The sequence below is a fragment of the Pseudorca crassidens genome, chromosome 12 (assembly GCF_039906515.1).
Source record: "Pseudorca crassidens isolate mPseCra1 chromosome 12, mPseCra1.hap1, whole genome shotgun sequence".
NCBI classification, from domain to species: Eukaryota; Metazoa; Chordata; class Mammalia; order Artiodactyla; family Delphinidae; genus Pseudorca; species Pseudorca crassidens.
This window is the reverse complement of record NC_090307.1, coordinates 50,672,793-50,696,607: the sequence shown is the minus strand read 5'-3', so window position 1 is coordinate 50,696,607 and position 23,815 is coordinate 50,672,793. Positions and strand designations below refer to the sequence as shown.

General features: G+C 40.3%; 1 protein-coding gene across 6 annotated transcripts in view; it reads right to left on the bottom strand.

The window, feature by feature from the left end:
* Positions 1 to 23,815, bottom strand: part of ZNF521 (zinc finger protein 521) — a 287,600-nt gene that overhangs the window by 25,719 nt on the left and 238,066 nt on the right. For all 6 annotated transcript variants that reach the window (XM_067699447.1, XM_067699444.1, XM_067699441.1 and 3 more), the window contains 2 exons: positions 3,108 to 3,239; positions 607 to 722 (listed from right to left, as the gene is read on the bottom strand). In XM_067699447.1, the coding sequence (XP_067555548.1) occupies positions 607 to 722; positions 3,108 to 3,239 (248 nt within the window). The remainder of the gene's footprint in view (positions 1 to 606; positions 723 to 3,107; positions 3,240 to 23,815) is intronic.

Here is a 23,815-nt window from a genome sequence, read left to right as displayed (position 1 = left end):
TCTATTATTTCTTCACACCCGAGGTTCTGAAGCATTTTGGACCAGTGCAAGGTCACACATCTAGCAAGTGGGACATTCAAGGCTAAAAAGTCTTTGGGTGCCAAATTTGCAACTATAAGGCTGTCACTAAGTAATAATTATTCTGTTACGTAGAAGAAACACAGTGGATAAGAGTATAGCTTCTTTCTTCTCTTCCCTTCTCCCTTCCAATTTTAAGCCCCTCAGGACAACAATAACCTGGACATCCATCCAGCTTGTAGCCCAGTGGGAACAGAACATGAATAAAACAGAGTTTGGGAGAATGGGCCCTGACAAGTGAGGTGAACGATCCTACAGTCCAGTAAACCTGACCCCTAAGTCTATCACACTGGGTCAGAAGATCCAATTATAGGCCTGTTCTAGTTCTTTTTATGATTGACAGCAGCCAGGGGCAAAATGACTTTGGTGTCTGTTAATCCGGCCTCTAATTTTCCCTTTGCCCCAGTACACACAAAGCATCATGGTGGCCCAGGGTGAGTGATTCCGCGAATCCAGATTTAAAACGCCCTTGTTTCCTATAAGAAGAGCAACTGAGTTCAATGCCAGCCCTCCTCATGGGGATATTACCTGCAGCTCTGTTTGGAAGAAAAACTTCTGTGGACATTGTGTGCAGTCATAGATCTTGTCTTCTTGTCCATGGGCAGAGAAAATATGCTGCTGCAACTTGTTTGCTTGAACAAACACTGCAATGATAAAAGAAGAGTGAACTTGGGGTTATTTTCATTCCGAAATGCCCTCCGTCCATGACTCCCTGTGAGCAGCTGCAGACGGGGCAGCATGAATGGCATACCTTCTGGGGGTGACCACTGCCAGGGGCCTGGGGGAGGGAGTCACACGTGCTCATGCTTGGGTGTCTGGCTTTTGTTAAGATGCACTCTACCGGGCACCTAACTGAACCCAAACAGCTCCAAAGTAAAGGTTTATCGAGGCCCTGCCCCCCATAAATCTTTTTAAATGAAACTTGTCAAATGCACAGCACTGTCTGAACAGAAATGATTCTTATTTCTCAGCAACCCATAGGTTAAGAAATCATAGATGCCAAAACCCTGTTTACTGTATTTGCCTAAAGTCACAGCTACCGAACAGTTCTCTATTTAAATGTGTTAATGCTAAAAATTATATCCCACAGCTACTCTGGGGCACTGTCTATAAATGTGTAACAGAACGGCAGGTAAAGTCTCTTTGGATACTTTAAGATCAACTCAGCCTATACACTGAATGCAAGGGTTTCAATAATATAAACATGTTCAATTTTAATGACTACAAAACAAGGCCCTAAGACTGTGTAACAGTTTACCTAGGAGACATACTATTAATAATTAAATTGTATATGCCAGAGGCAGTGTTTGGGTTGGCAGAACTGACTTCTGATGGATGCCTGGTGCACTGTGACCTAAAAAAGTTTGCATCTACAATATTAATCTGTATAGGCAGGGAAAGGATTTATTAAAGATGCTGGCATTTGACTTTGACTCTAATCATTAAAATTATTCTAATTGCCAGCCAGCCTAAAATATTAGAATATTGTTCTTGTGAGTCATACATTTTAATCATATTTCTCATTACCTTAAAAAACTGCTCAGATTTCTTCTCCCCCCCAACACGCTTTATATTGGAAGGTGGTTTTTTTTTTAAATTGCTTTTTCTAAAATTACTTCAAGATACACTAAAACAATTCAGGTCTGTCAGCACAGGAAAGGCAGACCGTTCATGATTAATGCATTTTTGTCTCTTACCTACATCAACCAAAAGAAATGGGGTTTTTATACTGATCTGCAACAAATCTCTATCTAACTTCACACATTTTACGAGGCTCCTGGCCACAACATGAAAGGGCTGTTTTATTAGGGGTCTTAATCATGAGGAGATCTATGACCCAGTCCTCCTTATGAAGACTTACTAGGAGCTTTTATAAAGAACCCAGACTCCTGACTCATTGTATTAAGACAAATACTACATTATGGTGAAAACATAATATATATATTTTAAATACAAATTTGGAGGAATCAAATAATAGTTCCAAAATAAGGAGTGGCTGATGGAATTATTGAATGAAGAAGCCTCACAGGCAAATGGTAAAGGCAGAACCACCAGCATAGTGTGGTACTACTTGTGCTAACTGTGTCGGAACATGGCCTCTCTCTTTTTATTACAGGACAGAAATCTACAGGCTGAATGCAGTGAAGGTTAATACCAATGCTTTGGAATTTTACACCGCAAACCAGGAAGTCACTTTTGAGAGGAGATGTTTTTGTTTTGTTTTGCCTTTTCTGACAAATAAGAAGGAAACATAGCCTTGAGGGGTTTGACCAATGAGCCCAAGACACAGGCAAAATTATCACAAAGGATTTTCCAAAATAACTCTGTCATTGTCGCGGGAGCAGCAGAAACGTGTGTGATCATATTTCAACCCCTATGGGCTTCAAATTATAGTTTCTGATTTGCAATTTTTCTTTTTGCTGCTGCTGCCGAAAACTATAATGCTACAACATCTCATAAAAGTTTCTTCTTAAAAGTGTAAACTTATATCAACTTCTGTTTTAAAAATCCAGTGACACAGGAAATAAAGGCCTCATCTAATGTGTTCATTTAATCTGTTTTCTAGTTCAAAGAATTGGGGGAGGGTTTTAATAACGCCTTTATATTTCATAGAGGGAGTGTTATAAAATTCTCCACGTTTAAATAACAGACGTGTTGACAACACGGCTGTACTTCTTTTAGTCCCATGTCTTACGATGAAAAAGCCACCTTTGCCTTGCTAACCTTTTAACACCGAGAGGAGAAAAGTGAATGAAACGTGGATGTCATTTTACAAATGGAAAAGTGCAAACTTCTGAGAGAACCTGAAATGCCATTTGTTCATCCTGACAGCTAACCTTCCTGACCGTCTGAGCCTCTAAAGTAGGTGGCAATCGATAATGCTAATCAGCAGAAATCAGACGTCTTCTTCCCAAATTGAACTGAAGTCAGATCTGTAAAAGGCCAGAGCAGTGGGAAGTATGCCCTGGTAGGAGAGACAGGATGTGGCTGAGAAACTCTCCAGAGTTTTCCAGAAATAATCTTCCTACCTGTAAAGCAGACGGGACACTTGAAGGTACCGCCCATCCCTTCGAAGCTGTGCTCGATCAGGTGGCACTGGAGTTTGGCAGGCGAGTCGAAGGTCTGGCTGCAGAGTTTGCACTCATGGTTCAGTCCTTCATCTGTTAAGGGAAGTGCGTGAGCAGAGAAGTTGACACCCATCGCATCTTTGACAGATAGTGAGTTAACTATAACCGCGTACATTAAACTCTTTCCAGCCCCCAGTATAAATGTGTAGTAGTCTATATGGTGGCTTCACATTATTTATGAATTTATATCCATTGGAAACATTTCTGGAATTTAAAATCGAACGATAACCACAAGGCAGGTTTTATCTTGGGGTAAAAATGCGTTTTATTAAGCTTTTAAAAGTAAAATTGGTGTGTCAATAACGAGGCATCTCCTTTTCTCTAACCAGCAAGATTTTATGGGCTGTGTATTTCCAAAGTCCTGAAATAAAGGAACCATAGAAAAATGAACAGCCTTCCCCAGGGCCTCTCATCTGGTTTATCTAGAAGGTTCTAGAGGTTCCTATTACTAACCATAAGGTTTTTAGTGGTTTTCCCATTGAAGACTTCCTTTCTCTACTTCCAAGATTTTCTGGCAATTTTGAAATATTATTAATGCTCATAGTGTTTTATAAATGCTCTTTTTTCTTGCTTGAAACTCCCAGTCCCCCATATCTTCTCAGTTCATTGCTCCCTTTATTTTGTAAGACAGTTTCGGTTTTACCCTCAGATCTAGACTCTGCCTGTCTTTCTCCAAAGGCACTTTCATGAGCTCCAGGCTCACTTTTGACTAGTCCTGGAGTTTTCTTTGATATCTCAGGAACAGGTAGAAAAATATTTTGATGTAATAACAATTGCTAGATAAAATGAAAAGTTTGTGTTATAGACAGAAAACATTATTTTTTATGTTGTTTTCCTCATTAAAATGTTTACGAAATTATACATTTTAGGATTATTCTAACTTGTTTCAATTTGCAGTCATAAGAAATGAAAACCCATAGCACTAGAACGAACAGCCTAACACTTCTTTGGTGCTCACTGTGTTCCAGACACCATTGTTCTAAGTGCTTGCAGACATGAATTCATCGAATTTAACAACAACTACTATTATTCCCATTTTACAGATGAGGAAAGTGACGCCCAGAGAGTTGAACTGATTTTGCTCTGAGTCGTAGGAGCAACACTTGGTGGAACCAGAACTTAAACCTAGGCAGCCTGGCCTCAGGGTCCATGACCTTAGCAGATATGCTATGGCATACACCGGCTATTCCCAAGACTCTCATTAGGAAAAGCAAGGGCTAGGAGGCTTCAGCTTAACCTGAAATGTTAGCAAGTTATACTTTTATCTTCTCTTATTTGCAAAGATTAGAAATGCTACTAAGGACCATCTGTGTCAGATAGTCTAGGTCTAGGGAATGAAAGACATATTTACACTGTAGGGGTAACGAGTCTACACTCCAAAGTTATTTCCTTTTACTCAACACCACATGCATGCAGAAGTCCTTCACCAGTTGATATTACTGGCAACACAAAGGCCCAATTACAAAGTGAATTATTATTAGCTAACTAGGAGTAAAATCACTCTATTTGTATTCCTAATCTTTCTTCTCACGCAAGTATGAGTCTTTAGAAGCAGAGGATTGGAATTTGTAAAAAGAGAAGCAAAGCACTAATTAAGCCACCCAGTACTGTCTACATTTCACAGGAGATAAAAACCTACTCTGTATTTGGGTGGCACAGTAAATTCCTTGATTATAATTATGTAAGAAGGAGTTTAATTGTGCATACTGACATGACTAGGGGTTATACAAAAAGCTTTAGGGATTATATAAGATCAAAGGTTTTTCATCTGTTCCTTTCTCTCTCTCTTTTTTTTAATCCTAAAGGCACCAAAATTTTTCTAAATTTTGGATATTGAATAATATAAGAAACACTATTTATTGTAGGGGATTGGGTCAGTAAGTGAATCGTCAGAAATACTTGCCAAATTTAAATGTTTTCTATTTCCTCAGTGCTGTATACCTTTATTGTGATGGTAAGAAGCTTCCTAAGAGTTCTAATTTCATCTTTAAATTATGTGCTTTGCACAAGAACAAAGATGTGGTCTATGGGTGTGAGAAGTTATACACATATGTTCCAGAATTCTTAAACTTGCAACGTTTGTCAAGGAACGTATATAGGCCTGGTGGGTTTTCTTGGGGATGATGATTGACTGTTACATGAACGTAACGTAAATTATGCACGTTAATGTGATCTTCAATGTGATGTCATCTTTCTTGACTATGAGTATTTTGTTTGGAAAAATAATAGAAGGGAAAATAAATAAGATATATTTGTATGAGTATAAGGAAAATGTCCTCATAGATTTTTATTTATTTCCTATCCAAAGAACAGAGAAGTTCCATCACAAAATGTTAAATAATCAAAATTTAGTCCAGTGAATTCACAAAAAGGTGACACACGCTCATAAAGTATTTATGCATTATTAGTGCAGACCTCTTTCCCATGAATTCCGTGCTTTGTGAGGGCACCGATAGCAATGATAATAACAATAGCACCCAGCATTTTCAGAACTCTTTATAGTTTAAAAGCACATTGTAATGTTGAAAAAAACGTTGGACGTTCTATCTGCCTTTTATTTCTAAGTTACATAGAGGTCTTTTCCAACAAATAACTTGTCCTAGTTATTTGAGTAGGACAGAAAATATATCTGAATTATTACACAGCAAATGATAGATAAGCAAAAGCCAGGATGTTCCAACCTAGACAATGGACATACCCACCCATTTCTCTCACTGTTGTTAACTTCTCTGCTCATTTTCCCATGTTCACACTTACTTATCACCAAAGGGTCAAATGATAATGAATGGGGGGGGGGACCCAAAACATGGTTACAGCTGGTTAATAGAATTTATTTTGTACTTTTAAAAATTGAAGTGGGGGGGGGGGATAGAGAATAATGGCAAACTAATAAAACTTATTTATAATAAGAATTTCAAAAGTTTATACTTAGTCTCTGTTTAACTCAGCTATCATTCATTCTATATTTGCATTGTGTGGCAAAGGGCAGTGTCTTAATTTTCAAAGAATTTCGAAAACACCCTTAGTCCTGGGGGGTCAAGCTCAGTTAAGCTCTGTTTCCTTTAAAAACTGAGCTTCCCTCCTTCTTTCTTCCTATCTGCTAGGTCCTCAAGAACAGTACAGAGTAACCATGGTTTCCATTAAACGTCCATGTTCATGAGGTGCACTGTCAACACCTCCAGCTTCAGGTCAATTTAAGCCTTAGACTCAAGGACTTTACCCAGGAAGCCACAACTCTCACCTTGTTTCCTAAAGGTGCCAAAAGTTTAAAAAATTCCATCAAAGTAACCATTTCTGCTCTCTGGAAAGGTAGCAACTGACAGTAATTGGATAATAATACAGTCTGACTCATTTATTAAAAAGAGATTCTGAGTCAACTGATTTAACAACCATTACAATATTCCATTAAGAATATAATAGGCTAGTGCAGCCCTATTTTTTATTAAGAGTTATAGGTGGCATCTATGGAAGAAACTTATAGATTTTTCTTCCTTTTTTTTGCTTATCTATCTTCTTCAGATTTTCTACAATAAGCATAATTTACCTTTATAGGTTACTTTGAAAATTAAAGAATAAAAAAACACTGTCTTTTCTATACCCTATTAATAAAGATCGATTACAACACTGAAATTTTGAATGCCAAAAGTTAGAAAATGAGCAATATTATGAAGTACAGAAAAACTCCAATTCTGAACATTAGACTGAAAAGTATTCTAGCCAAATACATGTGAAAGCAGAAACTAGCACATGGAAAGAGAGAGAGAAACATCACAGTGTGTATTAACCCACTGAATGAGAAGAATATGGAGCTTTCAATATAAACCCATACCTTTCCAGAACAAACAGAAAACCCCTCTCTCTTGTATCCTGGTGCAGGGGACCATGCATGCCGCCAGCACTGTGGGTCCAATGTCAGGAAAGGCAAGAGTGAAGCTCTTACCACTGAGAATGTGTTGGCAGCCAGCAACTTCCTGTCCTGGTCAATCACTTTAAAGCATGACCAGAGATGGTTTGGGTATAAATGAGAACACTTCAAAGCATGACTAAAGATGGTATGGGTATAAGTGAGAAATAATGTCATATGTATATAAATTTCAGCTAAAATAATTATTTCCATTTGTTAATCTTCATTTAAGTGTGAACATAAATGTAAACAGGAATCAAGTCTACATAGAAGAGACTGATGCTAATGTAAATATTTACTCTAATATTAAATGTTGCAAAGGAAAGAATCTGAATGCATAATTGCAATACAACCTTATGGCCTTAGAAGGGAATGTGATAATCATTTACTATAATCATGTGCTACAAGAACAAAATCTGTTTGTCTAAGGCCAGTTCAAAGGGGAATGATCATTTCTCTCTCTCCAATTTATAAAACCTGGATGAACACAACTATTAAGCAGTCAGTTTTGTAACAGAAAAGATAATAGTTACCATTCGGGTGCTCAAGTGCAACCCACGTTATAAGCTCCAACACGGCAACTGTTAGCTGAACACAAGACACTGACATTTCAATATAAGCTTTAAACAAGAGAAACCCTTCAAGCAGCCTCTAGACTGTGTGTCTCATGTTTATACTCCTTTTCCTTCAGTAAAAACAAAAATCTAGAGCAGCTACAAGCAAATGTTCAGTGGTTGACTTACATGTAGCTGTTATCCAAGGAATCACTGGGGGACTCCTAATATCATCTGATCAACACTGCAGCCATTACTAAGGACCAATTTGTAACGGTTTCTAAGTAGAACTCCTTCTCTTACTTACCCTCGAGACTGGACAGAAGGGTCCTCCAGCCTCTTCCACTGCATAAATCTATAGGCTAAAGTCCAAAGCTAGAAACCCCTCCTGGTGCATCACCACGTGGCAGGGGCCATACTTAAAGGCTCTGAACTGAGTGAGAGTAAACTCTGCCCTCAGAATCCAAACAGAGGAATCAAATGCCCTGCAGTTGCAATTTTTCCAGTTTGAATGTGTGTACCACTGCATCCTTATATGTATTTTTAAATCCAAGAAAACTATGCCCTAAACCAATTCCCAACCCCCAACCCTTTACTTTGCTTCTCCTCTTCCCTGAGTTAATTTCCAAGCACACATTTATAAGCTAGGGGTCTGAGGAGTAACAAAGAAAAGCCGTACATGACAAAACTCACCCCTTGGCTATGCTGGCTCACCCTAGAAACCAGGAGTAGAAGAATAGGCAGACTGTACTGCAATTTACCATGCACACAGTCATCACATCTTTCTAGGCTGTGCTCAGGCCACTGTAATTTGTTGTGTTATATACAGCACATATTTCACAACTGTAACACAAACACACTGAAGTGCTAATTTGGCAATGGGGAATATTACTCAGCCCTCGAAGTCGGCCACTAGATTAGTCATTAAGCCCCCAAAGTAAGGGAGCATTTGAAAATACTGAATATTGTGTGAACCTTTTCCTCACACTAGTTAAAAAGTTTTGCCCTGGGCTTCCCTGGTGGCGCAGTGGTTGGGGGTCCGCCTGCCGATGCAGGGGACACGGGTTCGTGCCCCGGTCTGGGAAGATCCCACATGCCGTGGAGCGGCTGGGCCCGTGAGCCATGGCCGCTGAGCCTGTGCGTCCGGAGTCTGTGCTCCGCAATGGGAGAGGCCACAACAGTGAGAGGCCCGTGTACCACAAAAAAAAAATAAAAACAAAAAGTTCTGCCCTATCCTTCTGAACAATTCAACATGAAAATGAATGTTGCCTGAAGACTGTCACAGCACTTTCTTGGATTTTTCTCAATGGCAATACGAGAATGTCTGGCACTGTCAGTATTTCCATGCCACATAAGAGAGAAGTAAGAGATATAAGCATAAGACTCCCAATAAGACAGGAAGGGCACTGGGAATCCCAAGAGTAAATGAGGATTGGGTACCTTAGCTTTGTCTGTCCGTACACAAAATGTCTAACCCTTAGGTATGTCAAGAAAAGCAAAATGATAAACCTCCCCTATGCTTCGGCCAGAATCTTATTTCAAGGAGGCCTACAAGGTGCAGGTCTGCACTGAACCCAGTTACTACCTGCTTTTGGCCAGGGGTCTAAAGACAATGATGTTTTTGCACTTTATAAGCAGAACCACTGATCCTGACACTGTTATTTCCTGTCTTGAACTTCTCATTATCAGCAGGGCTGGAGCAGGAAATGATTCAACTGGGGTAGGCTGCATTGTACCCAGCAGATTTTAAAGAGCCCAGGGGCTGCCTAGAGCCCCATAAACATCAGCAGCTTGGAAACTAGCAGGCGGTCCAGGTGGGTTGGGATGGGAGAGGCAGGCAGTGGGATTTTAGATGCTCTGAGATGCAATATTGTCCAATTCCTTGGCTATTATTATCAGTTGTGTTAGCAGTTGGGTAGCAGTTATTAGAATATTCTCACATAGGAGAAAACATTGGAAAGCTGTTCAAACAATAAACAATAAAGCAAACAACCCACTGAAAAGGTGGCTTTCCTCCACCTGTAGGGACTCCGCAGCGATACTTTGGCTCAAGTTCGGAATCAGGGCTAAGGATGCAGACTGAACCTGACCAGTATGTAGGCACCTCCAGGTCTGCATCCTTCTCTTCACTTTTCTCATCTAAACATGGACCCATAGCTGAAGTCTCAGAGTGTGTATTATACAGTGCTGGCAAGTAGCTTTAAAGGCAAACATCTGGGGTTCAAATATTTTTATTAAAACAAACAAATAGGGCTTCCCTGGTGGCGCAGTGGTTGAGAGTCCGCCTGACGATGCAGGGGACACGGGTTCGTGCCCCGGTCCGGGAAGATCCCACATGCCGCGGAGCGGCTGGGCCCGTGAGCCATGGCCGCTGAGCCTGCGTGTCCGGAGCCTGTGCTCCGCAACGGGAGAGGTCACAGCGGTGAGAGGCCCGCATACCGCAAAAAAACCCCAAAAACAAACAAACAAATAAACATCAGTTTTTGGTAAGGCACTGCTAAAATCACTTTGAGCTCCTCTCACCCCATTCCCCAAGAAAAAACATTCTTAACCAAGAAAAGAATAAAGTAGTACATGTTTCTTAGTAAAAATGTTGTTAACTCTGAAGAAGCAAGAGTGGGGATGGGGTGGGAGTGAGGATGGAGACCAACTAAGCCTGAAATACAATCTCTAGTTCTGTTTAGAAGTTAGGGTTGCTTTAAAAAAAATAGCTCCTTGTATAAATCTTTGATTTCACTATATGCAATTGTGTTCCACGGAAAGAGGTCCAGTTTATTTGAACAGTCCATTTCCTCCTTATCTATGTTCACTTGAATTAATGAAAGCAACCCTTTCTCTTCTACAAAGTTTTTGCCACCTGCTCTTTAGTGCTGCTCTGTTCTCTGCCTTGACAGAAAGTTTGTGGGTGCACAAGACAGTATACAAATATTCAGTTCCACTTCACATAATAATTAGACATACAATATGATTGGAAACAGCATGCTCCCAATTTCACAATTCAGTAATACATTTCAGCTCTTGCCTCACCTGTTAGAGAGAGGCAGGGGCCAGCCCCAGACATCTTCATACCAAGAGAGTGCCAAGAACTAAATTTGGGGTTGCTCAACAATTCATGCTACAAGGCCCATTCCAGGAGGGCAAGGACATTTGCCTGTTTTGTGTATTGATGTTTGCCAAGTACCTACAACAGTACATGGCTCAAAGTTGAGACTCAATAAATACTGAATCTATGGGAAATATATACTTAGCTGGTCCTACATCTAATTTCACCAGAACAAACTGCCAAGACTAACACCAGAACAATGTTTATTATTTATCAATTGAGTTTTAAAACGTTGTTCCATTCCCTTGTACACTAAAGCCCATGCATGTGACAAATGTGGACCAGCAAAATTTACCTTATGCTACTTGCCTTCATTATTTTTTGAAATAAGATTAAAATGTTCTGGCAAATGAAGTATTAACAAAATAACTATCTTATTTGCCAACTTATCTCTGGCAGGAAACTGATGAGTCAAACTTATCCATTATTTCAAGAGAAAAAATGTTATTATGCATTTTATTTCTGAGATACCAAAAAAAGAGAACCATATGAAAGAAGGGATAATTACCTTTTATTTGTCTCAAGTCACAGAGAGGACTCTATAGCATACATCCATGATGTGCAGTTCATGTTTTAAGCAACTTTTAATAGTTATGCATTCTTATATTACAAAGCTCTATTCTTTTTCGCTAAATCAGATGTATGCATTTATTACCCTCTTGGCTTGAAATTTCTTTTATTTGATATTAAATACCTGTTAATGCCCTCACATCTGGGACTTCCGGCACTAGCGGAAGTACAGGTATATTTACCTTCAAGTACTGTACTAAAAAATCACAGAAACTGGTAAAATTGAAAGAGTTCATGCAGGATAGACTGAACGTAACCTGCTTTAAAGTTCAATCTATTGGGAAAACATCCTGGAGAACTGAGATGGTGCAAGCATTAATATGAATTCCACAGAGCAGTAGCCCAGCAACTCCAGCCCTACCCTGGACACAGCTCTCATCAGGTGTGTTTCCGTGTTCCTGTGCTGAGTTGATGGCAAGGGTCAGGGCCTTTTCTTTCTTTTTTTTTTTTTTTTTTTTTAAAAATCTCCTTCTTGGCATAAAGCCACTAGTTATCTGAAGGAGAAAGTCAACACCGAAAATCAGTCTATTCTTGCTAAAGGCATAGGTTGCTATTGCTGATGATTTAAAAACAAAACAAACAGAACCCCCCAAATCAAACAAAAGAAATGGAATGAGGTTTACCAGCTTCGGTAGGTATTACAGATTCCAACAACCGTGGGGTTTTTAGTGCCTACAGGTTTAAGACAAAAAACTAGCCAGACATTTCCAAAGAAAATTATCTTTCTAAGAAACTTATATTTTTGATGACTTTTTTCATCAAAAATATAAGATGACATCTTTTCCCCTAAACCGTGGTGTTTAGAATCAGGATTCAACACCACAACATAGGTCAAATCTGCAATGGAGCATGAGGGTGTAAAGGGGGCCAGAAGCTCTCAGATTTCCAAGGGACCTTATCCAGGCCCTTTCACTTTGTCTGTAGCGATACTAAGAAAGTCCTAAGCAGCAATGCAAAAATCACAATACTTCAAGTTATTTGCAAATGACTCACATTGTTATTGTTCTGTTGGTGTGACCTTAGAAACTTGGCCTTGAAGAATAAAAAAAAAAAGGTAATGGCGCAATAAATGCAGTAAGATTTCTAAAAACAGTTTATCGGAACTGTGCTGTGAAACTTGAATTCTTCTAATCAGGCCATGCCACCCCTTAGAGAAATTTTCCTGTGCATTATTAAAGTGATATACTGCAGTACCAGTTAGAGCTCCATAACCTTTAAATTGCCGGATTGTAATTAAGGCCACTAGTTTTACTTAGGAAGGTTCAAGGAGGCTCAATTTAAGTTGGCTTAACTAGTGTGAATTTAATGTCATGCTTCCAGGAGGCAGAGAGCTCTCTGGCCTGGCTGTTCTGTGGCACATGCAGCTGCGGGGTCATGAATTCTAAATTAAGCCCGGCTTTAAAGAACCTACAGATGTCGGAAGTAGCTGGGTGTGTGAAAGTACACATCCCCAGGTTTGCATATGTACGTCATACATTCATTCACTACACTGGCAGCTGCCTGATGTGGGAATCTCAATACATCTGATTATTTATAGCGTGAATAGAAGGGGGTTAAATTTATTCTTAAAGGCATAATGGCCACTTTCATTGAAAGGTGAGGCCTAAGGCAATGTCCAATCTGCATTAATGATTTAAAAGAAGATACTTTTTTAAATTTTAAAATATTAATTAACCTGGAATTTATGTTATTGTAGACTATCAGAGGATGGCTCTCTAAGTGGATTTTCTTTTCAAATTTCAAATACCTAAAAAAAGTGTGTGTGTATATATATATATATATATATATATATATATATATATAAAATCAACCATATGTCAATAAAAAACTCTCAAATGATAAATAAAATAAAATGTGCATATAACAAAGTTGTAAAGGCAGGAATGTTATTTGCATTATAAAAGAAATTCTAAGACGGAAAATGTACAGTTGGGTACATGAGGAGAAAATAGAGCAAACTATTTGGACAGGCCACTAAATGGAGTGCTGAAAATTATCTATAAACTTCACTGAAAGGGCAGCAAATCAAGGACTGAAAACAAAAGATAAGAGAAAATGAAGGTCCTCAATGCAGAGACTAGCAGAGCCATAGGGTAGCAGCAGAAAGAAAACACTTAAGGATTTGACCCGTGTTCAAAATTCTACTGGATGTGAGCTCGAAAACATTCATCTCTGGATGGAATGCTGGCAATTTTCTGTAGCTCCAACGGCAATAATGATAAATGAATTCCTTACAGCCAAGTGGCTCAAGAAGCCAACTACGCTACCACTATATAATTAATAACAATAAGCAATGAAAGAGAACAGTGGGTTACAACTATAAGGTGTCAAAATATATTTAAAAAACTGCAACAACACACTTAAATGAAAAATAAACGTACAGGGTGTGAATCTAGGTACAGTTTCTTCTTCCACACTCTGTTTTAGATAAAGCTTTTTATGCTTGAAGGAAAATAGAGGATGACATAAAACTACTGTAAGGTGATTAACATCCCTCCAAAAGCACATAACACTCCCAATGCTCAAAGAAATCTGAAAAGTGATATGGAAACATGATTGTGAAGGCACGAGAGAGCTGGCTGACCACGATTTGCCATTATTCTTTTACTAAGAAATATTCTAATAAATACCTCCCTCTCCAAACTGTATTTGTTGGCTCAAACATTTTCAAAGATACCAGAACATTGTGTTTTTCTTTCATGTAAAATCGAGAAGCAATAAACTAGGAATGTGTAGGTAAAAGGACAGGGTGAATGTATATATTGATATTTGGCTAAATGCTGGAATGTCTGATAAAGGTTAGAAGGGGCTTTGGAGACAATCTCATTAACTATGGACTTGTTGAAAAGATGAGAAAATTGAGACTAGAGATATTAACTGACACGTCCACCCTGGCAAAGCGTTTTGGCCACGGCCAACCAGAATCCAGAGTTCCTGAATCCAGTACTACACTGTCCCACCAATCTCTCATTTTAAAAAGTTTCCTCCCTCTTAACTACAACAACTTAAGTCATCAATTATGCAAAGCAAAAGTTATTGTCTCTTTAGATCTCTTACTGATGTACAAAGAATTATTTATATTTCCATGCCATCAGGTCACTCCTTTGCTCCCTGACAAGACAAAGCCTGAATTTATTCCAATCCACATCATCTGCTATTTCCTAATCAACTAAGTACATACTATTAAGGTCCGTTGCCCTTGTAAAAGTGCTCCTCTCCCTTCTGGAAAGCAGAGCCTTAGCTGACATGCAGTGCCTGTCGGTAACAGAAAATTAAATTCCCCGTATCTCATGATTCTGCAGAAGTGCTAGGAACACCATCCTTGGTAAAGCACATTGGGCTGAGCTGTCAATCTGAAGGGAACACCCATGATTATACAACTTAAGGCATAGAAGGCATTCATGGCTGAATGCTGATGCTTTCTCCCAAAGGCAATTACCCACTGATTTGGTTAAACTGTCACCTGAAACCCTGTGGTGACTGGGCTAGAGGCTCTCCTGTATGGTATTATCATTATTCAGAAACAAAGACTGATTCCTTAATTCTATTCTACCTATAGCTAATTATACTTCTTCAAGTGCCTGAATCATTCCCTGATATGGTACTAAATGGAGTATTTGGGAAGAAACTGGGACTCCATGCATATCCTAAGTGTGTGGCTTACTAAAAAGGCAATGCCATGCTTATGTATGGAAAATAATAGCTCACGATGTTCCTTACCTACATTTCTCTCTCGGGCATCATTCTGGATACACCGGCACATCTAGACACTATAAGCTGAAGCCAGGATGTTACTGTCATACCAATGAGTTATACTCATTCCTAGTTCCTTCTGTCTGTTTCCTGTCAGTCAAGAGTAACATAAGTGAGAGAGTTACTCTCTATTGAGATGGGAAAAAAGAAGGAAGAGAGGGAAGGGGAGGAGGAGGGGGAGAGGAAGGAAAGAAGGAAGGTCGAAAGATTCATGTTGTAACAAAGATTTCTGCGTTATTCTCCTTAGCTTGGAAGTACAGTGAAGAAACAGATATTCCTGTATGTTTTGTTAGGTCACAAACCAAAGCTAAAGACTATGAAATGGGTCTAACAGAAACCATGAATTAGTTAATGAGTGTATCTGTTAGATAAAGAATGAGACATAAGAGTCCTTGTGAAGATGGCAGAGTAGAAGGATGTGCGCTCACTCCCTCTTGCGAGAGCACCAGAATCACAACTAACTGCTGAACAATCGACAGGAAGACACTGGAACTCACCAAAAAGACACCCCACATCCAAAGACAAAGGAGAAGCCACAATGAGACGGTAGGGGGGGCACAATCACAATAAACTCAAATCCCATAACCACTGGGTGGGTGACTCACGAACTGGAGAACACTTATACCACAGAAGTCCACCCACTGGAGTGAAGGTTCTGAGCCGCACGTCAGGCTTCCCAACCTGGGGGTCTGGAAACAGGAGGAGGAATTCCCAGAGACTCAGACATTGAAGGCTCACAGGATTTGATTGCAGGACTTTGACAGGACTGGGGGAACCAGAGACGCCACTCTTGGAGGGCACACACAAAGCGGTGTGCGCATCAGGACCCAGGGGGAAGGAGTAGGGAGCCCATAGGAGACTGAACCAGACCTACTGCTAGTGTTGGAGGGTCTTCTGCAGAGGTGGGGGTGGCTGTGGCTCACTGCGGGGACAAGGACACTGGCAACAGAAGTTCTGAGAAGTACTCCTTGGTGTGAGCCCTCCCAGAGTCTGCCATTAGCCCCACCAAAGAGCCTGTAGCCTCCAGTGCTGGGTCGCCTCAGGCCAAACAACCAGCAGGGAGGGAACTCAGACCAACCCATCAGCAGACAAGCAGATTAAAGTTTTACTGAGCTCTTCCCACCAGAGCAACACCCAGCTCTACCCACCACCAGTCCCACCCATCAGGAAGATTGCACAAGCCTCTTAGATAGCCTCATCCACCAGAGGGCAGACAGCAGAAGCAAGAAGAACTACAATCCTGCAGTCTGTGGAATGAAAACCACATTCAAAGAAAGATAGACAAAATGAAAAGGCAGAGGGCTATGTACCAGATGAAGGAACAAGATAAAGCCCCAGAAAAACAACTAAATCAAGTAGAGATAGGCAACCTTCCAGAAAAAGAATTCAGAATAATGATAGTGAAGAGGATCCAGGACCTCAGAAAAAGAATGGAGGCAAAGATCGAGAAGATACAAGAAATGTTTAACAAAGACCTAGAAGAATTAAAGAACCAAAAAATAGAGATGAACAATACAATAATTGAAATGAAAAATATACTAGAAGGAATCAATAGCAGAATAACTGAAGCAGAAGAATAGATAAGTGATGTGGATGACAGAATGGTGGAATTCACTGCCGCAGAACAGAATAATGAAAAAAGAATGAAAAGAAATGAAGACAGCCTAAGAGACCTCCGGGACAACATTAACACTGTTAATGCAACATTTGTATTATAGGGGTCCCAGAAGAAAAAGAGAGAGAAAGGCCCCGAGAAAATATCTGAAGAGATTATAGTCGAAAGCTTCCCTAACCTGGGAAGGGAAATAGGCACCCAAGTCAAGGAAGTGCAGAGAGCCCCAGGCAGGATAAACCCAAGGAGAAACACACCGTAATGCACAGTAATCAAATTGACAAAAATTAAAGACAAAGAAAAATTATTAAAAGAGCAAGGGAAAAATGACAAATGACATACAAGGGAACTCCCATAAAGGTAACAGCTGATTTGTCAGCAGAAACTCTACAAGCCAGAAGGGAGTGGCATGATATATTTAAAGTGATGAAAGGGAATAACCTACAGCCAAGATTACTCTACCCAGCAAGGATCTCATTCAGATTCAATGGAGAAATCAAAAGCTTTACAGACAAGCAAAAGCTAAAAGAATTCAGCATCACCAAACCAGATCTACAACAAATGCTAACTTCTCTAAGTGGGAAGCACAAGAGAAGAAAAGGACCTACAAAAACAAACCCATAACAATTAAGAAAATGGTAATAGAAACATACATACTGATAATTACCTTAAATGTGAATGGATTAAATGCTCCAACCAAAAGACACAGGCTTGCTGAATGGACACAAAAACAAGACCCATCTATATACCGTCTACAAAAGACCCACTTCAGACCTAGGAACACATACAGACTGAAAGTGAGGGGATGGAAAAAGATTTTCCATGAAAATGGAAATCAAAGGAAGCTGGAGTAGCAATACTTGTATCAAATAAAATAGACTTTAAAATAAAGAATGCTATAGGAGACAAGGAAGGACACTACATAATGATCAAGGGATCAATCCGAGAAGAAGATATAACAATTATAACTATATATGCACCCAACATACGAGCACCTCAAGACATAAGGTAAATGCTAACATCTATGAAAGAGGAAATCGACAGTAACACAATAATAGTCGGGGACTTTAACATCTCACCTACACCAATGGACAGATCATCCAGACAGAAAATTAATAAGAAAACACAAGCTTTAAATGACACAATAGATCAGATAGATTTATAGGACATTCCATCTGAAAACAGCAGATTACACTTTCTTCTCAAGTGCACACAGAACATTCTCCAGGATAGATCACATCGTGGGTCACAAATCAAGCCTTGGTAAATTTAACAAAACTGTAATCATTATCAAGTGTCTTTTCCGACCACAACACTATGAGATTAGAAATAAATTACAGGGGAAAAATATTCTTGGCGGCGGGAAGATGGCGGAAGAGTAAGACGCGGAGATCACGTTCCTCCCCACAGATACACCAGAAATACATCTACGCGTGGAACAACTCCTACAGAGCATCTACTGAACGCTGGCAGAAGACCTCAGACCTCCCAAAAGGCAAGAAACCCCCCACGTACCTGGGTAGGGCAAAAGAAAAAACTAAACAGAGACAAAAGGATAGGGACGGGTCCTGCACCAGCGGGAGAGAGCTGTGAAGGAGGAAAAGTGTCCACACACTAGGAAGCCCCTTCGCGGGTGGAGGCTTCGGGAGGCGGAGTGGGGGAGCTTGGGAGCCGCGGAGGAGAGCACAGCAACAGGGGTGCGGAGGGCAAAGCGGACAGATTCCAGCGCAGAGGATCGGGCCGACCGGAACTTGCCAGCCGAGAGGCTTGTCTGCTCGCCCGCCGGGGCGGGCGGGACTGGGAGCTGAGGCTCCGGCTTTTGTCGGAGCGCCGGGAGAGGACTGAGGTTGGCGGCGTGAACACAGCCTGCGGGGCGTTGGTGCACCGCGGCTGGCCGGGAGAGAGTCCGGGGAGAAGTCTGGAACTGCCGAAGAGGCAAGAGACTTTTACGTCCCTCTTTGTTTCCTGGTGCACGAGGAGAGGGGATTAAGAACGCTGCTTGAGAGAGCTCCAGGGACGGGCGCGAGCCGCGGCTAAAAGTGCGGAGCCCAGAGACGGACGTGGCTAGGGCCGCCCAGAGCGGCTAGGGCCGCTGCTGCCGCCACCGGGAGGCCTGTGTGCGAACACAGGTCACTGGCCACGCGCCCTTCCGGGGAGCCTGTGCAGCCCGCCACTGCCGGGGTCCCGGGATCCAGGGACAACTCCCCCGGGAGAACGCACAGGCGCGCCTCAGGCTGCAACGTCTCGCCGGCCTCTGCAGCCGCAGGCCCACCCCACACTCCGTGCCCCTCCCTACCCCCGGGCCTGAGTGAGCCAGAGCCTCCGAATCAGCGGCTCCTTTAACCCCGTCCTGTCTGAGCAAAGAACAGACGCCCTCCGGCGACCTACACGCACAGGCGGGGCTAAATCCAAAGCTGAGCCCCTGGGAGCTGTGAGAACAAAGAAGAGAAAGGGAAATCTCTCCCAGCAGCCTCAGAAGCAGCGGATTAAAGCTCCACAATCAACTTGATATACCCTGCATCTGTGGAATACCTGAATAGACAACCAATCATCCCAAATTAAGGAGCCCTGTGGATGAAAGGCTCTTGGGGCTGCAGCCAGGAGTCAGTGCTGTGCCTCTGAGGTGGGAGAGCCAACTTCAGGACACTGATCCACAAGAGACCTCCCAGCTGCACATAATATCAAACAGCAAAAATTTCCGAGAGATCTCCATCTCAACGCCAGCACCCAGCTTCACTCAACGACCAGCAAGCTACAGTGCTGGACATCCTATGCCAAACAACTAGCAAGACAGGAACACAACCCCACCCATTAGCAGAGAGGCGGCCCAAAATCATAATAAGTCTACAGACACCCCAAAACACACCACCAGACGTGGACCTGCACACCAGAAAGACAAGATCTAGCCTCATCCACCAGAACACAGGCACTAGTACCCTCCACCAGGAAGCCTACACAACCCACTGAACCAACCTTAGCCACTGGGGACAGACACAAAAAACAACAGGAACTACGAACCTTCAGCCTGCAAAAAAGGAGACCCCAAACACAGTAAGATAAGCAAAATGAAAAGACAGAAAAACACACCGCAGATGAAGGAGCAAGATAAAAACCCATCAGACCTAACAAATGAAGAGGAAATAGGCAGTCTACCTGAAAAAGAATTCAGAATAATGATAGTAAGGTTGATCCGAAATCTTGGAGATAGAATGGACAATAGAATGGACAAAATGCAAGAATCAGTTAACAAGGACCTAGAAGAACTAAAGATGAAACAAGCAACGATGAACAACACAATAAATGAAATTAAAAGTACTCTAGATGGGATCAATAGCAGAATAACTGAGGCAGAAGAACGGATAAGTGACCTGGAAGATAAAATAGTGGAAATAACTACTGCAGAGCAGAATAAAGAAAAAAGAATGAAAAGAACTGAGGACAGTCTCAGAGACCTCTGGGACAACATTAAACGTACCAACATTCGAATTATAGGGGTTCCAGAAGAAGAAGAGAAAAAGAAAGGGACTGAGAAAATATTTGAAGAGATTATAGTTGAAAACTTCCCTAATATGGGAAAGGAAATAGTTAATCAAGTCCAGGAAGCACAGAGAGTCCCATACAGGATAAATCCAAGGAGAAATACGCCAAGACACATATTAATCAAACTGTCAAAAATTAAATACAAAGAAAACATATTAAAAGCAGCAAGGGAAAAACAACAAATAACACACAAGGGAATCCCCATAAGGTTAACAGCTGATCTTTCAGCAGAAACTCTGCAAGCCAGAAGGGAGTGGCAGGACATATTGAAAGTGTTGAAGGAGAAAAACCTGCAACCAAGATTACTCTACCCAGCAAGGATCTCATTCAGATTTGATGGAGAAATTAAAACCTTTAGAGACAAGCAAAAGCTGAGAGAGTTCAGCACCACCAAACCAGCTCTACAACAACTGCTAAAGGAACTTCTCTAGGCAAGAAACACAAAAGAAGGAAAAGAACTACAATAACAAACCCAAAACAATTAAGAAAATGGGAATGGGAACACACATATCAATAATTACCTTAAATGTAAATGGACTAAATGCTCCCACCAAAAGACACAGATTGGCTGAATGGATACAAAATTTACAAGCAGCTCATGCAGTTCAATGTCAGAAAAACAAACAACCCAATCCAATAAATAGACCTAAATAGACCTAAATAGACATTTCTCCAAAGAAGATATACAGATTGCCAACAAATATATGAAAGAATCTGCAACATCATTAATCATTAGAGAAATGCAAATCACCACTACAATTAGATATCATCTCACACTGGTCAGAATGGGCATCATCAAAATATCTAGAAACAAAAAATGCTGGAGAGGGTGTGGAGAAAAGGGAACCCTCTTGCACTGTTGGTGGGAATGTAAATTGATACAGCCACTATGGAGAACAGTATGGAGGTTTCTTAAAAAACTAAATATAGAACTACCATAGGACCCAACAATCCCACTACTGGGCATATACCCTAAGAAAACCATAATTCAGAAAGAGTCATGTACCAAAATGTTCATTGCAGCTCTATTTACAATAGGCCGGAGATGGAAAAAACCTAAGTGTCCATCATCAGATGAATGGGTAAAGAAGATGTGGCACATATATACAATGGAATATTACTCAGCCATAAAAGAAACAAAATTGAGTTATTTGTAGTGAGGTCGATGGACCTAGAGTGTGTCATACAGAGTGAAGTAAATCAGAAAGAGAAAAAGAAATACTGTATGCTAACACATATATGTGGACTCTAAGGGGGAAAAAAAAAAAAAAGGTCATGAAGAACCTAGGAGCAAGACAGTAATAAAGACACAGACCTACTAAAGAATGGACTTGAGGATATGGGGAGGGGGAAGGGTAAGCTGGGACGAAATGAGAGAGTGGCATGGACATATATACACTACCAAACGTAAAATAGATAGCTAGTGGGAAGCAGCCGCATAGCACAGGGAGATCAGCTCGTTGGTTTGACTAACTAGAGGGGCGGGATAGGGAGGGTTGGAGGGAGGGAGACGCAAGAGGGAAGAGATATGGGAACATATGTATATGTATAACTGATTCACTTTGTTATAAAGCAGAAACTAACACACCATTGTAAAGCAATTATACTCCAATAAAGATGTTAAAAAATAAAAAAAAAAAAAAAAAGAAATAAATTACAGGGAAAAAAACCATAAAAAACACAAACACATGGAGGCTAAACAATATGTTACTAAATAACCAAGAGATCACTGAAGTAATCAAAGAGGAAATCAAAAAATACCTAGAGACAAATCACAATGAAAACATGATGATCCAAAACCTATGAGATGCAGCAAAAGCAGTTCTAAGAGGGAAGTTTATAGCAATACAATCCTACCTCAAGAAACAAGAAAAATCTCAAATAAACAATCTAACCTTACACCTAAAGGAACTAGAGAAAGAAGAACAAACAAAACCCAAAGTTAGTAGATGGAAAGAAATCATAAAGATCAGAGCAGAAATAAATGAAACAGAAACAAAGAAAACAATAGCAAAGATCAATAAAACTAAAAGCTGGTTCTTTGAGAAGATAAAATAATAAACCATTAGCCAGACTCATCAAGAAAAAGAGGGAGAGGACTCAAATCAATAAAATTAGAAATGAAAATGGAGAGGTTACAACAGACACCACAGAAATACAAAGCATCCTAAGAGACTACCACGAGCAACTCTATGGCAAAAAAATGGACAATCTGGAAGAACTGGACACATTCTTAGAAAGGTATAACTTCCAAGACTGAATCAGGAAGACATAGAAAATATAAACAGACCAATCACAAGTAATGAAATTGAAACTGTGATTAAAAATCTTCCAACAAACAAAAATCCAGGACCAGATGGCTTCACAGGTGAATTCTATCAAACATTTAGAGAAGAGCTAACACCCATCCTTCTCAAACTCTTCCAAAAAATTGCAGAGGAAGGAACACTCCCAAACTCATTCTATGAGGCCACCATCACCCTGATACCAAAACCAGACAAAGATACTACAAAAAAAGAAAACTACAGACCAATATCACTGATGAATATAGATGCAAAAATCCTCAACAAAATACTAGCAAACAGAATCCAACAACACATTAAAAGGATCATACACCATGATCAAGAGGGATGTATCCCTGGGATGTAAGGATTCTTCAATATATGCAAATCAATCAATGTGATATACCATATTAACAAACTGAAGAATAAAAACCATAGGATCATCTCAATAGATGCAGAAAAAGCTTTTGACAAAATTCAACACCCATTTATGATTAAAATTCTCCAGAAATTGGGCATAGAGGGAACCTACCTCAACATAATAAAGGCCATATACGACAAACTCACAACAAACATCATTCTCAATGGTGAAAAACTGAAAGCATTTCCTCTAAAATAAGGAGGAAGACAAGGATGTCCACTCTCACCACTATTATTCAACAGTTTTGGAAGTCCTAGCCATGACAATCAGAGAAGTAAAAGAAATAAAAGGAATCCAAATTGGAAAAGAAGAAGTAAAACTGTCACTGTTTGCAGATGACATGATACTATACATAGAGAATCCTAAAGATGCCACCAGAAAACTACTAGAGCTAATCAATGAATTTGGTAAAGTTGCAGGATACAAAATTAATGCACAAAAATCTCTTGCATTCCTGTACACTAAAAACGAAAGATCAGAAAGAGAAATTAAGGAAATAATCCCATTCACCATTGCAACAAAAAGAATAAAATACCTAGGAATAAACCTACTAAGGAGGTCAAAGACCTGTACTCAGAAAACTATAAGACAGTGATGAAAGAAATCAAAGATGACACAAACAGATGGAGAGATATACCATGTTCTTGGATTGGAAGAATCAATATTGTGAAAATGACTATATTACCCAAAGCAATCTACAGATTCAATGCAATCCCTATCAAATTACCAATGGCATTTTCTACAGAACTAGAACAAAAAAATCTTAAAATTTGTATGGAGACACTAAAGACCCCAAATAGCCAAAGCAATCTTGATGGGAAAAAAACATAACTGGAGGAATCAGACTCCCTGACTTCAGACTATACTACA